The sequence below is a fragment of the Gigantopelta aegis genome, chromosome 10, assembly GCF_016097555.1.
Source record: "Gigantopelta aegis isolate Gae_Host chromosome 10, Gae_host_genome, whole genome shotgun sequence".
Classification (NCBI taxonomy): domain Eukaryota; kingdom Metazoa; phylum Mollusca; class Gastropoda; order Neomphalida; family Peltospiridae; genus Gigantopelta; species Gigantopelta aegis.
This window is the reverse complement of record NC_054708.1, coordinates 1,490,531-1,508,872: the sequence shown is the minus strand read 5'-3', so window position 1 is coordinate 1,508,872 and position 18,342 is coordinate 1,490,531. Positions and strand designations below refer to the sequence as shown.

At 36.6% G+C, this 18,342-nt stretch overlaps 1 protein-coding gene across 3 annotated transcripts in view; it reads right to left on the bottom strand.

Moving 5' to 3' along the window:
* The window catches only part of LOC121383365 (WD repeat-containing protein 47-like), a 59,016-nt gene that overhangs the window by 11,323 nt on the left and 29,351 nt on the right, over window positions 1–18,342 (bottom strand). For all 3 annotated transcript variants that reach the window (XM_041513349.1, XM_041513350.1, XM_041513351.1), the window contains 5 exons: window positions 6,709–6,866; window positions 6,023–6,192; window positions 5,578–5,748; window positions 4,161–4,283; window positions 1,358–1,576 (listed from right to left, as the gene is read on the bottom strand). In XM_041513349.1, coding sequence (XP_041369283.1) covers window positions 1,358–1,576; window positions 4,161–4,283; window positions 5,578–5,748; window positions 6,023–6,192; window positions 6,709–6,866 — 841 coding nt within the window. The remainder of the gene's footprint in view (window positions 1–1,357; window positions 1,577–4,160; window positions 4,284–5,577; window positions 5,749–6,022; window positions 6,193–6,708; window positions 6,867–18,342) is intronic.

Below are 18,342 nucleotides of genomic sequence, written 5' to 3'. Positions count from 1 at the left end.
ATTTTTAGATTTATACTGTTGCAAAACAAATAACATCGCTGATCAATCTATTAAAGATGCTGTTGACGAAGAAACGGCTATCGCAACACTTCAATGTTCTGATATTAATTCTGACTTCAAAGGAATTACGATATTGACAGACGCAAGGCATGGGTGGTGAAAAAATGCACGGCATTCTGACGTGGTTGCCATTGGATTTGAAACAAAAAAGGTCATAGGACTGGCAGTCGTCTCCAAAGATGACGATCCAGTAAGCCAAAGACATGAGACATTTGGTGTAAAGAAATTATACGACCACTTTGATAAATGTGGAATCAATGTCAACATCCACGGACACGACCGAAATGTCACCATAAATAAATACTTGTCAGAAAACCGTGTTGGTGTTACTAACGCAAATGACAAATGGCATGCAACAAAGGGAATTAGTAAAGAAATTAAAAAAGTCTGCATTGGCCCTGTTAAGTTCCATGCTGTGAAATGGCACGGTGAATTGTCTGACAAAGCGGCATCGGAGAAAACGCATTGTTATTATGCCATGAAATATTGTGGTGGATCGTCAGAAAAACTGAGAAGTCTTCTTGACAATATAGTTTTACATTATCAAAATATACACGATAACTGTTTGCCTGAATCAAGATGAAAAACTAATAAAAACTACGAGCCCAGCAAAAACATATTGCAAGACCCGATCGCCATCAAACTTTTCGATTGCGCAATCAAGCGACTTGTCATATACAAAACACCGGAAGACTACGTCACATGTGTCGATACACACTATGTGGAATCATTCAACAATGCTTGTCTGGTATACCATGACAAATGCATTTCCTTCTCTGACAAGGAATATAAACGAAGAAGTAACCTAGCCATCTTAGACTGGAATGAAAACATTGGTCGCGATTTTACCTCGGTGACATTTTATGAAGATCCGCATTGTCCAAGCAGAACAGTTGGTAAAAAAATCTAAAACCGAAGACTCGCAACTTTGCACGAGATATTTGGGATTCTGTTGTGGAACATATTTATTTCTAATCTAAATGATTAAAAAAAACAAAAAACTGGAATGTGGTTCTTCATTCTAACGTTGCGTGAGTACAGCTTTCTTTCTCTGAGGCCACATGTATTTGTTTAATTATAACTCACAGAATGTGACCTTGTTGCTAGACTTAGATCACATGATCATTATCTCTGGCTTGAAGCTCTGCCCATGTTACTGTCGGTAGGACCCACCGCAAGCACAGGTTTAATTACGAGTATGTTTAAATATGTTTTAGTTTGTCTACAATCACTGCTGTGTTCAAAGTGAGGGATTACAAAATCAGCGTCACATGTAAACAAAGGGGAGACAACTGACCGTGAAGATCGGTGAGAACGACGGTCTGGTCGTAGGACCCTGTCAGCAGGTAAAATGCCTTCATGGAGAATCGCGCTGACCGACAGTCGGAGGAGTGAGCCTTGAAGCTCTGCATGGCCTTGGAGCCGCGGATGTCAAACAGACTCACAACCCCGTCCTCGTGGCCCGACACCAGCAGCCGGCCTGACGCATCCACGCACACCGACGCAAACGGGCTGCCTGCAATAAAAGATAGTGTGGATCATTAATACATAGAAATACAGTAGAATCTCATTAAGATGAACTAGAAAGGGTCGATACAACGCAACGCTCGAACCAAAAACCAAGTCTCCAGTTACACTTACACATTATTGACAGAATGGTTAGGTCCAACTACCCAATGGGTCGAACACTTTCGCAAGCACCAACAAGGGTTCCCGCCAACGGGATTCAACTTTTGTTAATACATACTATTAACATACAAACATTCTGAGAGTCCTGCTGAAGCAATACATGTCCCATAATGGGCCCAATTAGTTTTTCTATCTCCTAAATTTAAGGGCCATAACACTGCAAAAAATGGGTATTCAAACTTTATCTGTAGTGGTACATAAAGTTATACACCATATCAACATCTTGAGGAATTGTGGAAAAGAAATCTGGAAAACTATATGTGGGACAGACGAATGGACAGACAGACAGACAGAAGGACGGAGATGAAACCTATAGTCCCCTCCAGTTGGACATAGTATTTCTCTCTATATAACTATACTGATAACAAAAACATATTATTTATCTCTATATAACTGCACTGATAACAAACATATATTATTTATCTCTATATAACTGCACTGATAACAAACACATATTATTTATCTCTATATAACTGCACTGATAACAAACATATATTATTTATCTCTATATAACTGCACTGATAACAAATATATAGTATTTATCTCTGTATAACTGCACTGGTAACAAACACATTATTTATCTCTATATAACTGCACTGATAACAAATATATATTATTTATCTCTATATAACTGCACTGATAACAAACACATTATTTATCTCTATATAACTGCACTGATAACAAACATATAGTATTTATCTCTATATAACTGCACTGATAACAAACACATTATTTATCTCTATATAACTGCACTGATAACAAACATATAGTATTTATCTCTATATAACTGCACTGATAACAAACACATTATTTATCTCTATATAACTGCACTGATAACAAACACATTATTTATCTCTATATAACTGCACTGATAACAAATATATAGTATTTATCTCTATATAACTGCACTGATAACAAACATGTCTATATAACTGCACTGATAACAAACATATATTATTTATCTCTATATATTTATCTCTATATAACTGCACTGATAACAAAACACTGATAACAAATATATATTTTATCTCTATATAACTGCACTGATAACAAACACATATAGTTTTATCTCTATATAACTGCACTGATAACAAACACATATATTTATCTCTATATAACTGCACTGATAACAAACATATAGTATTTATCTCTATATAACTGTATTTATCTCTATATAACTGCACTGATAACAAACATATAGTATTTATCTCTATATAACTGCACTGATAACAAACATATAGTATTTATCTCTATATAACTGATAACAAACATATAGTATTTATCTCTATATAACTGCACTGATAACAAACATATAGTATTTATCTCTATATAACTGCACTGATAACAAATATATAGTATTTATCTCTATATAACTGCACTGATAACAAATATATAGTATTTATCTCTATATAACTGCACTGATAACAAACATATATATTATATTCTATCTCTATATAACTGCACTGATAACAAATATATAGTATTTATCTCTATATAACTGCACTGATAACAGACATATAGTATTTATCTCTATATAACTGCACTGATAACAAACATATAGTATTTATCTCTATATAACTGCACTGATAACAAACACATTATTTATCTCTATATAACTGCACTGATAACAGACATATATAATCTCTATATAACTGCACTGATAACAAACACATTATTTATCTCTATATAACTGCACTGATAACAAACATATAGTATTTATCTCTATATAACTGCACTGATAACAAACACATTATTTATCTCTATATAACTGCACTGATAACAAATATATAGTATTTATCTCTATATAACTGCACTGATAACAAACATATATTATTTATCTCTATATAACTGCACTGATAACAAACACTCTATATAACTGCAATGATAACAAATATATAGTATTTATCTCTATATAACTGCACTGATAACAAATATATAGTATTTATCTCTATATAACTGCACTGATAACAAACATATAGTATTTATCTCTATATAACTGCACTGATAACAAACACATTATTTATCTCTATATAACTGCACTGATAACAAACACACATTATTTATCTCTATATAACTGCACAAACACATAGTATTTATCTCTATATAACTGCACTGATAACAAACACATAGTATTTATCTCTATATAACTGCACTGATAACAAACACATAGTATTTATCTCTATATAACTGCACTGATAACAGACACATATTATTTATCTCTATATAACTGCACTGATAACAAACATATAGTATTTATCTCTATATAACTGCACTGATAACAGACATATATTATTTATCTCTATATAACTGCACTGATAACAGACATATATTATTTATCTCTATATAACTGCACTGATAACAAACATATAGTATTTATCTCTATATAACTGCACTGATAACAGAGTATTTACCTCTAGGATTGGCGACGACTGTGATTGGCGTGGACGCTCTCAGATCCCAGAAGCGAGCCGTCTTGTCCTGTGAGCCGCTAACAAACATACAGCCTCCCCATGTGTGCAGTGTGTAGATAGGACCTGCAGGAGAACACTTATAATATATATATACATACATACATACATACATACATACATACATATATACATACACATACACATACACACACACACACACACACACACACATATAATCAGATGATGATTATAAAGCAGATGTGACGTCATTTCTATATAACATTAAGGTTAATACTTAATTAAATAATAGAATGATGTCAACATTGTTTAAATCGATTAATCATTTTATTATCTCTGTGATTTTTTACTCAATGAATCAGACATGTTTGACATACCACCATGATATTACACTGTTTGACATACCTTTGTGTGCCACCATGATATTACACTGCTTGACGTACCTGTGTGTACCACCATGATATTACACTGTTCGACGTACCTTGTGTCCCACCATATTACACTGTTTGACATACCTGTGTGCCACCATGATATTACACTGCTTGACAAACCTGCGTGTGCCACCATGATATTACACTGCTTGAAGAACATGCGTGTGCCACTATGATATTACACTGTTTGATGTACCTGTGTGTCCCACCATATTACACAGTTTGACGTACATGTGTGTGCCACCATGATATTACACTGTTTGATGTACCTGTGTGTACCTCTATGATAGTACACTGACGTACCTGTGTCCCACCATGATATTACACTGTTTGACGTACTTGTGTGTGCCACCATGATAGTACACTATTTGACGTACCTGTGTACCACCATATTGTACTGCTTGACATACCTGTGTGTGCCACCATGATGTTACACTACTTGACGTACATGTGTGTGCCACCATGATATTACACTGTTTGACGTACCTGTGTGTGCCACCATATTACACTGTTTGACGTACCTGTGTGAGCCACCATATTACATTGCTGGACGTACCTGTGTGTGCCACCATGATAGTACACTGTTTGACGTACCTGTGTGTACCACCATCTTGTACTGTTTGACGTACCTGTGTGTGCCACCATGATGTTACACTACTTGACGTACCTGTGTGTGCCACCATGATATTACACTGTTTAACGTACCTGTGTGTGCCACCATATTACACTGTTTGACGTACCTGTGTGTGCCACCATGATATTACACTGTTTGACGTACCTGTGTGTGCCACCATGATATTACACTGTTTGACATACCTGTGTGTGCCACCATGATATTACACTGTTTGACGTACCTGTATGTGCCACCATGATATTACACTGTTTGACGTACCTGTGTGTGCCACCATGATAGTACACTGTTTGAAGTACCTGTGTGTGCCACCATGATAGTACACTACTTGACATACCTGTGTGTCCCACCATGACCCGTATTGGTGTTCCGCTCTCACAGTCCGTCACATAGATTTTGCCATCCCCCGCTCCACCACTGATCAAGAGCGAAGATCGGTTGCTGGTGTCCTGCATGAAGACCAAATCTCTGACCGTGCCTTCATGAAACGTCAGCTCCAGCTCAGCACCTCAAATACAACGTTTACAATTACACCTCAAAAACAATGTTTACAAGTACATTTAAAATACAGTGTTTACAATTACACCCCAAATACAATTATACTTTAAACACAATTTTTACAATTAACCTCAAATACAATGTTTACAATTAACCTCAAATACAATGTTAACAATTACATCTATTTTTTGGTAAAAAGCCTAATCTTGGTTATAAAACAGTAAAAACACCAATCCATTACGACCAATCCATTAGGCAAGATGAGACTACTTGGTGTGTAATACCTTCAGCGGTGGCCGAATCAGCGTCGAACCTGAGTAACTTGATGGACTTGTCGTTGGAGCCAGTGGCGATGAGATCACCGAGTGGGTTCCACGCTGAGCAGTAGATGGAGCCCTTGTGGTGCTTCAGCTTCTTGAACACAACATTGGCCTCCTTCGTCACCTGGTCGTATCTGCAATCACAATCACTGTCAAACACCCTACCAACGCGGTGCCTCAAGTGTGTAATCCTTATCCATTATTTAATAGCACATCACTAACATGGCCATTTGAATTCACCAAAGGACTATGTGTGTATTAACAACTTAAATGTTATGTCTGTGATCATGAAGGTAAATAATAATTTACTAAAACCTCTTTGAAGAAGAAATAGATTTCATCATCAAGTATGAACATTGATCGGAAACTGATATTGATACAGCCGTGCTGGTATGAACATGATAAAGTAATCATATGACTGGGAATTTCCCATTTAGCTCTTACACCGAGTCCCTGGTTTAACTGAAGGTTCATTTACATTGTTTTATTACATTATCAATCTTAACGAAATTGTAACAAAGATATTAATGAAGATAATAAATTCTAATGCTTTGTATTAATTCTCTGGGATATCTATTAAATTCTTACACTTGACATACCAGTTATGAACAAATTGTGATGGCCAGAAATTCAAACAGTGTTGTACGTACTTTAAGTTAGCGACATCTGGGAAGGAACACACTCGGAGTATTTTAGAGTTGGAGCCGACTGCATAGAAGTTTCCGCTCGGACTAAATGCCACGGTCCTCACGACTTGCTGGTCCTCTAGTGCCTCCACCGCGACAAACCGCGGTTTGCGCTCTCCATACTGTCAAATACACATATACTGAGTATTACACAATGTTACAATCCTGTAAAATACACATATACTGGATATTACACAATGTTATAATCCTGTCAAATACACATATACTGGATATTACACAATGTCTGTCCTCTAATACCTCCACCACAATAAACTGCGGCTTGCACTCTCCGTACTGTCAAATACATACATACTGGTTATTACACAATGTTATCATACTGTCAAATACACACATACTGGTTATTACACAATGTTATCATACTGTCAAATACACATATACTGGTTATCATACAATGTCTGTTTTATAATGCCTCCACCGCAATAAACCACAGCTTTCGCTCTCCGTACTGTCAAATACACACATACTGGTTATCATACAATGTCTGTCATTATCATCTTGTTAAATACACATCTACTGGTTATCAAACAATATCAGTATTTATCATCCTTTCAAATACACACATAGTGGTTACCATACCATGTCTGTCATCTCCGACCTGTATGTCGTTATCACCCTGTCAAATACACACATACCAGTTATCATATATACATTGTATGTTGTTTTTTACAATGTATGTTGTTTGTCAAATACACACATGCTGTATGTCGTTATCACTGTGTCAAATACACACATACTGGTTATCATACAATGTATGTCATTATCACCCTGTCAAATACACACATACTGGTTGTTATACAATGTCTGTCATTATCACCCTGTTAAATACACACATACTGGTTGTTATACAATGTGTCATTATCACCGTCAAATACACACATACTGGTTGTTATACAATGTCTGTCATTATCGCTCTGTCAAATACACACATACTGGTTATCATACAATGTCTGTCATTATCACTGTCAAATACACACATACTGGTTTATTATACAATGTCTGTCATTATCACTCTGTTAAATACACACATACTGGTTATCATACAATGTCTGTCATTATCACAGTCAAATACACACATACTGGTTGTTATACAATGTTTGTCATTATCACCGTCAAATACACACATACTGGTTGTTATACAATGTCTGTCATTATCGCTCTGTCAAATACACACATACTGGTTGTTATACAATGTCTGTCATTATCGCTCTGTCAAATACACATATACTGGTTGTTATACAATGTCTGTCATTATCACAGTCAAATACACATATACTGGTTGTTATACAATGTCATTATCACAGTCAAATACACACATACTGGTTTATTATACAATGTCTGTCATTATCACTCTGTTAAATACACACATACTGGTTATCATACAATATCTGTCATTATCACAGTCAAATACACATATACTGGTTGTTATACAATGTCTGGCATTATCACGTCAAATACACACATACTGGTTGTTATACAATGTCTGTCATTATCACTCTGTCAAATACACACATACTGGTTGTTATACAATGTTTGTCATTATCACTCTGTCAAATACACATATACTGGTTGTTATACAATGTTTGTCATTATCGCTGTCAAATACACACATACTGTTGTTATACAATGTCTGTCATTATCACTCTGTCAAATACACACATACTGGTTGTTATACAATGTCTGTCATTATCGCTCTGTCAAATACACATATACTGGTTGTTATACAATGTTTGTCATTATCACTCTGTCAAATACACACATACTGGTTGTTATACAATGTCCGTCATTATCACCGTCAAATACACACATACTGGTTGTTATACAATGTCTGTCATTATCGCTCTGTCAAATACACACATACTGGTTGTTATACAATGTCTGTCATTATCACCGTCAAATACACACATACTGGTTGTTATACAATGTCTGTCATTATCGCTCTGTCAAATACACACATACTGGTTGTTATACAATGTCTGTCATTATCGCTCTGTCAAATACACACATACTGGTTATCATACAATGTCTGTCATTATCACTGTCAAATATACACATACTGGTTGTCATACAATGTCTGTCATTATCACTGTCAAATACACACATACTGGTTGTTATACAATGTCTGTCATTATCACTCTGTCAAATACACACATACTGGTTGTTATACAATGTCTGTCATTATCGCTCTGTCAAATACACACATACTGGTTGCTATACAATGTCTGTCATTATCACCGTCAAATACACACATACTGGTTGTTATACAATGTCTGTCATTATCGCTCTGTCAAATACACACATACTGGTTGTTATACAATGTCTGTCATTATCGCTCTGTCAAATACACACATACTGGTTGTTATACAATGTCTGTCATTATCGCTCTGTCAAATACACACATACTGGTTGTTATACAATGTCTGTCATTATCGCTCGGTCAAATACACATATACTGGTTGTTATACAATGTCTGTCATTATCGCTCTGTCAAATACACATATACTGGTTGTTATACAATGTCTGTCATTATTGCTCTGTCAAATACATATATACTGGTTGTTATACAATGTCTGTCATTATCGCTCTGTCAAATACACATATACTGGTTGTTATACAATGTCTGTCATTATCACTCTGTCAAATACACACATACTGGTTGTTATACAATGTCTCTCATTATCACTCTGTCAAATACACACATACTGGTTGCTATACAATGTCTGTCATTATCACTCTGTCAAATACAATGTCCTATTACAGTTACTTTCAGAATTATGCCAGCATTGTTCTGAACGCTCAAATGGAAGGTCATCTGTAGGCCCAATAAAACTTTGCTTTCAGTAGACCTACTGACAGAAACCGGAGGGACCAGTAAGCTATGATTTTAATTACCGTATATGTTTTACTTCTTTGAAACGTCTCTACTCTTATCTATAGTGAAATAAGATGACAGATTTTTTCTACTTTGTGTAGTTTGGATTTACCTTTTAATGTCTTGTATTAGTCTCAAACCTGATATACTGATCATTAACAAACAAAATCGGCCACTTATAATAGATTCTTTTTTCTTCTCTTTTTTTTAAAACCTCAAGTTGATACAATTCCCCTAAATCAATTATTACAAAAAATACAATAAAATAACAAACAACTCCCACCCTCCACCCAAAACACAACCCAAGCAAAGAAGCACTAAGTGAAATAATTACAGGCCATATAGGCAGTGTCTCATCAGTGGATGACTTCTTTCTTGGTGTTAAACCACGAGAACTGTTTCTTGTTGATGACCCACTAGAAGTCTTTCTTGGTGTTGACTCACTAGAACTCTTTCTAGTTGATGACCCACTAGAACTCTTCTTTGATGACACACTAGAACTCTTTCTGGAGACTAATCGTACATCTGTACGACAGTCAGAGGCACTGCGAGGTGACTTCTCACTGAAACTGTCAAACATCTCAATCTCGATGCTGGCTGTTGGGGAGATTTCCCCATGACACTTGGGACAGACAGTGGATCTGGTTGATGACGAACTGCTCTTGCTTCTGGACACTGATGATGAACTGGATACTCGGGGCGTGACTTTCCTACAAGTAGTTCTGTCTGTTTTAGGAGCAGCAGGTTTTGATTCTCCTTCTTTAGTTCTTGTACTCTTCTGAGCGCTGCCCGGTCGAGCTTCATTCTTCGCCTTCATGGCAACCTTTGTTTCCTTTGGAGAAATCTGTCCACGTTTTACTGGCACTTGAGAAGTAGTTTTAGTTTTTGGTTGATGCTTTGAAAGAATCTGAGGTGTCTTCTCTGAAAGTTGTTCAGATTTCACTGATATTACTGGACATTTCTTGGTAAGCGGTTCCTTCTTTAAATTATCTTGAGAACGTCTTTGAAGAGCAAGTTTTGGTGTCTCACGTGCAACTGGCTTTTCACGTTTTGATTTTGTATTTTCACTAATCTCTTCAAATTTGAATCGCACATGAGTCTTATTTTTATTAGTTAAATTACTACTTTCACGTGACAAGTCAGAACAAGTTTCATTAATTTGCTTATTTTTGGATAATGCATCAAACCCATTTTCACTGATCTCATTTGAGGATGACATATGGATATTGTTTTTAGAAAGTTGCTTATTTTTAGAAAACAGTTCACTAGAAGTGGTCTGTGTGTGTTCATCATTAGGCCGTTCACTAGAAGTGGTTTCTGTGTGTTCATATCTAGGCCGTTCACTAGAAGTGGTTTCTGTGTGTTCATCATTAGGCCGTTCACTAGAAGTAGTCTCTGTATGTTCATCTCTAGGCAATTCACTAGAAGTCGTCTCTGTATGTTCATCTCTAGGCAATTCACTAGAAGTGGTTTCTGTGTGTTCATCATTAGGCCGTTCACTAGAAGTGGTTTCTGTGTGTTCATATCTAGGCAGTTCACTAAAAGTGGTCTCTGTGTGTTCATCTCTAGGCAATTCACTAGAAGTCGTCTCTGTATGTTCATCTCTAGGCCGTTCACTAGAAGTGGTCTCTGTATGTTCATCTTTACGACATTCACTAGAAGTGGTCTCTGTGTGTTCATCTTTAGGCTGTTCACTAGAAGTGGTCTCTGTGTGTTCACTAGAAGAGGTTTCTGTATGTTCATCTTTAGACCATTCACTAGAAGTGGTCTGTGTGTGTTCCAAGCTGAATGAGTCTGTGGTGATGTCACACACTGTCATCTGTGAGACCGGGGTGCTGAGTACATCAACACGAGTATCGGTGTCTCGAGTATCAGTGTCTCGAGTGTCGGAATGAGACACCGGCGCAATTCCTCTTTCATCATGACAGTCAGGTTGAGAACACTCCATCTCAGACATCATCACAGTGTCCAAGTGATGACTTTAAATAACACTGAAAATTCACACACAAATACAGACAGACTGTATAACACCTGGCCTGTATTTTAATACCAAAACACTTGTGTATATTAATACCACAACACTTTAGATGTATCCAAACACCACAACACCTGGCCTGTATTTTAATACCAAAAGACTTGTGTATTAATACCACAACACTTTAGATGTATCCAAACACCACAACACCTGGCCTGTATTTTAATACCAAAACACCTGTGTATATTAATACCACAACACTTTAGATGTATCCAAACACGACAACACTTGGCTTGTATTTTGATACCAAAACACTTGTGTATATTAATACCACAACACTTTAGATGTATCCAAACACCACAACATCTGGCCTGTATTTTAATACCAAAACACCTGTGTATATTAATACCACAACACTTTAGATGTATCCAAACACGACAACACTTGGCTTGTATTTTGATACCAAAACACTTGTGTATATTAATACCACAACACTTTAGATGTATCCAAACACCACAACACCTGGCCTGTATTTTAATACCAAAACACTTGTGTATATTAATACCACAACACTTTAGATGTATTCAAACACCACAACACCTGGCCTGTATTTTAATACCAAAACACTTGTGTATATTAATACCACAACATTTTAGGTGTATCCAAACACTACAACACTTGGCCTGTATTTTCATACCAAAACACTTGTGTATACCACAACACCTGAGATGTATCCAAACACCACACTTCATCCATATTAAATAACATAACCGAATGACTTGTTCATTATGACAAACAAACCAAAGCAATATTAGACAATACTGCAGAGTGAAGACAAGAAATAGACTACAATAGCAAAATAAACCATATCAACAATTAGTGCTGCTGCTCAGTGAAGAAAGGTCTGTTTTGTCACACCGACTGATGCTGAAGACATTGAGACAAGACAGTTCTGATAGACTGATGGCAAAATGCTTCAAAAAGAAAGCTGATTATTTAAACACACAGTTAGAATGAACTGTCAGATGATTTAAACACACTCTGACTCAACTGTCACGGGACAGCTGCCACGGAACCAGATGCAGTTGAAAAACACAGGTTTGCTAAAGCACAGAGAAACAGGCATAAAAATGTCAGAACTTGTTTTATGTGATTTTACATGTCTGTTGTTTTAACGTGTATGTCATATGTCTTGTTGTTTTAAAATGAAATCTAGAAAAAAAGTCTTACCATCAGAATGGACGGAATGAGCTCTGTGGCAGAGTGCCTGCCTGATGTGTGATAGGTCATAGGATCAATTGTCCTTGATGAACTTTGTGTTTTCCTAGCCAGTGCCTCATGACTGGTAAATAAAAGGCTGTAGTATGTACTGTCATGTCCGTGGGAAAATGCATAGAAAATATCCACTGCTACTAATGGAAAATGTAGCGGGTTTCCTCTCTATGACTGTCAGAATTAACAAATGTTTGACATCCAATAGCCAATCATTAATAAATCAATTTGCTCTTGTGATGCCATTAAACAAAACAAACTTTAAACTATCAACGAAATGTTGAGGAAAACCCCCCATATATGTTACATACTGAGTAGCCATAGTATAAAATGTGTTGAGATGTTGTTAAACAAACTTTCCTTTCCTTTCCCAATATGACAAATATACCTCACATCAGGGCTGTGGGTAAGAGGCAGGTTTTAAAACGTATTATTATAACTTAAATTATGACAATATATCACCCAATATGAAAAAAATATAAATCACACACACACACACACACACACACACACACACTCAGACACACACACAAATACACATACACAAACACACACACAAACACAAACACACAGACACACACACAATAAATAGTGTAACAAGATTTAAGTTCAGTCAAAACCCAGACTACATGACAGTGATGTTTTGAAACTTAATCTTCACCATTTGCTGCATCCACAGAGAGGATGAGTCATGTTTTAGACTGTGAAGCCAGAGAACCGGGAATTCATGATCCAGCAATTCAAGTATGCCAGCTGGTTACAGGTAATCGGCAGCAGATGCTAACAGATACATATTGAGACAGATTTCAGATTTTACCACAGATTATGGTACAGCTATCATATAGCTCTCACAGCATACATTATCTCAAAGTAGTGTGGTATAAACAGTTTATTACACAATGAGATATACAGCTCTCACAGCATACATTATCTCACAGTAGTGTGATATAAACAGTTTATTACACAATGAGATATACAGCTCTCACAGCATACATTATCTCACAGTAGTGTGATATAAACAGTTTATTACACAATGAGATATACAGCTCTCACAGCATACATTATCTCACAGTACAGTGTGGTATAAACAGTTTATTACACAATGAGATATACAGCTCTCACTGCATAAATTATCTCACAGTACAGTGTGGTATAAACAGTTTATTACACAATGAGATATACAGCTCTCACAGCATACATTATCTCACAGTACAGTGTGGTATAAACAATTTATTACACAATGAGATATACAGCTCTCACAGCATACATTATCTCACAGTACAGTGTGGTATAAACAGTTTATTACACAATGAGATATATAGCTCTCACAGCATACATTATCTCACAGTACAGTGTGGTATAAACAGTTTATTACACAATAAAATATATAGATCTCACAGTACAGTGTGGTATAAACAATTTATTACCCAGGGGAGGATCAGTATGATCAACATAAATTATCTCTCAGTACAGTGTGGTATAACACTGGCGAAGGAAGCACGGCGAGGGGGCCATGTGCCCCCCCACTTTTCATATATTTTGCTTTATATTTGCTTTATAATAGTGTAAAAGTGTATAAGTATAAAAGTGTCTCCCCCCCCCCCCCCCCCCCCCGCACACACTTTTTGCCACCTTCCTACACCACTGTATAAACAATTTATTAGACAATGAGGTATATAGCTCTCACAGCAGGGACAGGTCAGTATGATAAATTTAAATTATCCCACTGTACAATGTGGTATAAACAAGTTATTACACAATGAGGTATATAGCTCTCACAGCAGGGAAGGGTCAGTATGATAAGCATACATTATCACACAGTACAGTGCGGTATAAACAAGTTATTACCCAATGAGGTATACATTGCACATAGCTTTCAAAGCAGGGGAGGGTCAGTATAAGCATACATTATCACACAGTACATGCAGTGTGGTATAAACAAGTTATTACACAATGAGGTATATAGCTCTCACAGCAGGGAAGGGTCAGTATGATAAGCATACATTATCACACAGTACAGTGCGGTATAAACAAGTTATTACCCAATGAAGTATACATTGCACATAGCTTTCAAAGTAGGGGAGGGTCAGTATGATAAACATACATTATCACACAGTACAATGTGGTATAAACAAGTTATTACCCAATGAGGTATACATTGCACATAGCTTTCAAAGCAGGGGAGGGTCAGTATGATAAACATACATTATCACACAGTATGGTGTGGTATAAACAAGTTATTACCCAATGAGGTATACATTGCACATAGTTTTCAAAGCAGGGGAGGGTCAGTATAAGCATACATTATCACACAGTACAATGTGGTATAAACAAGTTATTACCCAATGAGGTATACATTGCACATAGCTTTCAAAGCAGGGGAGGGTCAGTATGATAAACATAAATTATCAAACAGTATGTTGTGGTATAAACATAAATTACACAATGAGGTGTGGTATAAACAAGTTATAACTGTGTGGTTTTAAAACCATGTGTAGAGTTACACTGAACACAGAGTTTGTTATAAAACATGACCGATGTTATTGGTTAATATATCAAGTTGAATAGGTTGTATTTGTAGGTGGATCATAATTATCACGTGTCAGTAGGTATTCAAACAAATGAAGTGTAAACCACACAAGTTATTAGCTGAGGCTTTAGACTCAGGAATGAAGACGGATGGATGCACATAAATATTACACGACAATCAAAACAGGACTTGACCAGGAACAGGAAAAGTACCAATAACAACAACTGCTCACATAACAAAACAACAGAAAACAACTTCCTTATACTAGTGACAGCAACTACTAACAAATCAACTGTGGTAAGAGAGGGTGAGCTTGTCCTTAAGTGGATATAAGAATGAAAATAACTATAAATGAAAGGAATGAAAGTGCAAAAACCGGCCTCGGTGATGTCGTGATTATGCCATTAGACATAAGGCTGGTAGGTACTGGGTTTGAATCCTAGTATCGGCTCCCACCCAGAGCAAGTTTTAATGACCCAGTAGGTAGGTGCAAGGCCACTACATCGACTTTTCTCTCACTAACCACGAACCACTGTCACACTGTCCTGGACAGACAGCCCCAGATAGCTGAGGTGTGTGTCTAGCACAGATTGCTTGAACCTTAATTGGATAAAAGCATGAAAATAAGTTGAAATAAATGAATGAATGAATGAATGAATGAATGAATGAATGAATGAATGAACGAATGTGTAAATGAAATGAATGAAACTGCAAGGTTTCATTGAGACGAATATTACACAACTCCTGTTGGCCCAGCACAGTGATGTAATTCATCCAATTAGATCACACCACACACACACAGAACTGTGAAATCTTTGGATAAACCAAATCCTCCATGATGCATCTCACATTCCCATGGAACACTCACAGAATCTGCAACACAACTGAACCAACCGCTGTCATTTCGTCCAAGTCGCTGTCATTTAATCCAGGTAGTCTTATAACAAGCCTGTCTGTGTTAGGTGTAACATTATTTTTTCAATTACACCATTTAAGGCCAAACATGTCAGACTGCTGTAGAGCATGAAAAGTGATTGATTGTACAGTGAATATACTGAGCAAGTCACACATACGAAGACAGCTTGTTCAGCCTAACTTGCAATAGCATGGATATGAATAGGCCTATCTCGACTCAGTGACCTGCTTTATTGTTATAATTGACAGCCTGGCAACCAAGCCACAGTTATAATGTCAGCACAGCATAATGAGCAGCCTCTTAATATTACTTTATGTGTAATTTGCACATTACAAGCATCCGAATAGGCTCATTATGCAAAATTAAACAAACCGTTTATTTTGTGAATGGCTATAAGCTGAACAAAATCATATAAAACAAATTTTAGATCCAAGTATCAATAACAGAAAATGTAAATATAATGCACATGTGAATTTAAAAGGTTACAAAGAAGTGTTTGTTAAAGCCCAGCCCACCTGGGTAAATATTCTGAAATTCATATCTTGGCTAGTCAATGACAGACAGGTACTCAGAGTTTCTTAGGTGAGAACTAATACAAGACAACCAACAAACAGTAGCGTAAACAAGTTTGCTGTACCTACATTATTCACGGAATCAAATTCTTTTGAAAAAAAGAAGAAGATGTTTAAAAACTATTTACTTTGACAAACAGTTCATTGGTAAGATGTAAACTACTAACAACTCAATCAAATAATATATATAAAGTTTTAATGTAGGTAAATCTTTGTTATGTTATTTAACTATAGTAAGTTAATCAAGGTTTGTTACCAGAAAAATTAAAACAAATACACACACACATATATATACATATATATATATATATATATATATATATATATATATATATATATATATATATATTTATATATATCTAAGTTGGGTGGGTGGGGGTGGAGAGTGATAAATTGAAGAAAAATGCCTATCCTGTGAGTCAACATAAGGAAAGAAAACTGTTTTAAGCTTGTTTATCCGTTGAATGACTCCTTCAAGGATATTAATTTCTCATTTCACACCTTACCAGAATGCATGTACCAGATTCCCATTGTCCAGTAACTGACTCAAGTGTAGTTCTATACAATTCATCCATGGCCTTAAATCTCACTAATTTGGACACAACAGGTTTTCTGTCTGTTCCGAGCACACCAAGGTCTTGTTAGTGCAGTAATGGTAATAACTGCTGGTAAAGAATTGTACATGTTCAGAAATGCATTTCAAGTTATTTTAATCTAATTACAGCTTAACAGTCCATTGATTTAGAGGTGAAATGTTTTGAGGTCAGCAAGTTTATACTTATTTTGGGCACATCGTTTATCGGCTCAGGCTGGCCAATCTAACGCCCTGGGTGACCACAAGAGAACACAATGAGATCTTCAGGCTGGCCAATCTAAAGCCCTGGGTGTCCACAAGAGAACACAATGAGATCTTCAGGCTGGCCAATCTAACGCCCTGGGTGACCACAAGAGAACACAATGAGATCTTCAGGCTGGCCAATCTAACGCCCTGGGTGACCACAAGAGAACACAATGAGATCTTCAGGCTGGCCAATCTAAAGCCCTGGGTGACCACAAGAGAACACAATGAGATCTTCAGGCTGGCCAATCTAAAGCCCTGGGTGACCACAAGAGAACACAATGAGATCTTCAGGCTGGCCAATCTAACACCCTGGGTGTCCACAAGAGAACACAATGAGATCTTCAGGCTGGCCAATCTAACGCCCTGGGTGTCCACAAGAGAACACAATGAGATCTTCTGGTCAATCTAACGCACTGGGTGACCACAAGAGAACACAATGAGATCTTCTGGCCAATCTAAAGCCCTGGGTGACCAAAAGAGAACACAATGAGATCTTCTGGCCAATCTAACGCCCTGGGTGTCCACAAGAGAACACAATGAGATCTTCTGGCCAATCTAAAGCCCTGGGTGACCACAAGAGAACACAATGAGATCTTCTGGCC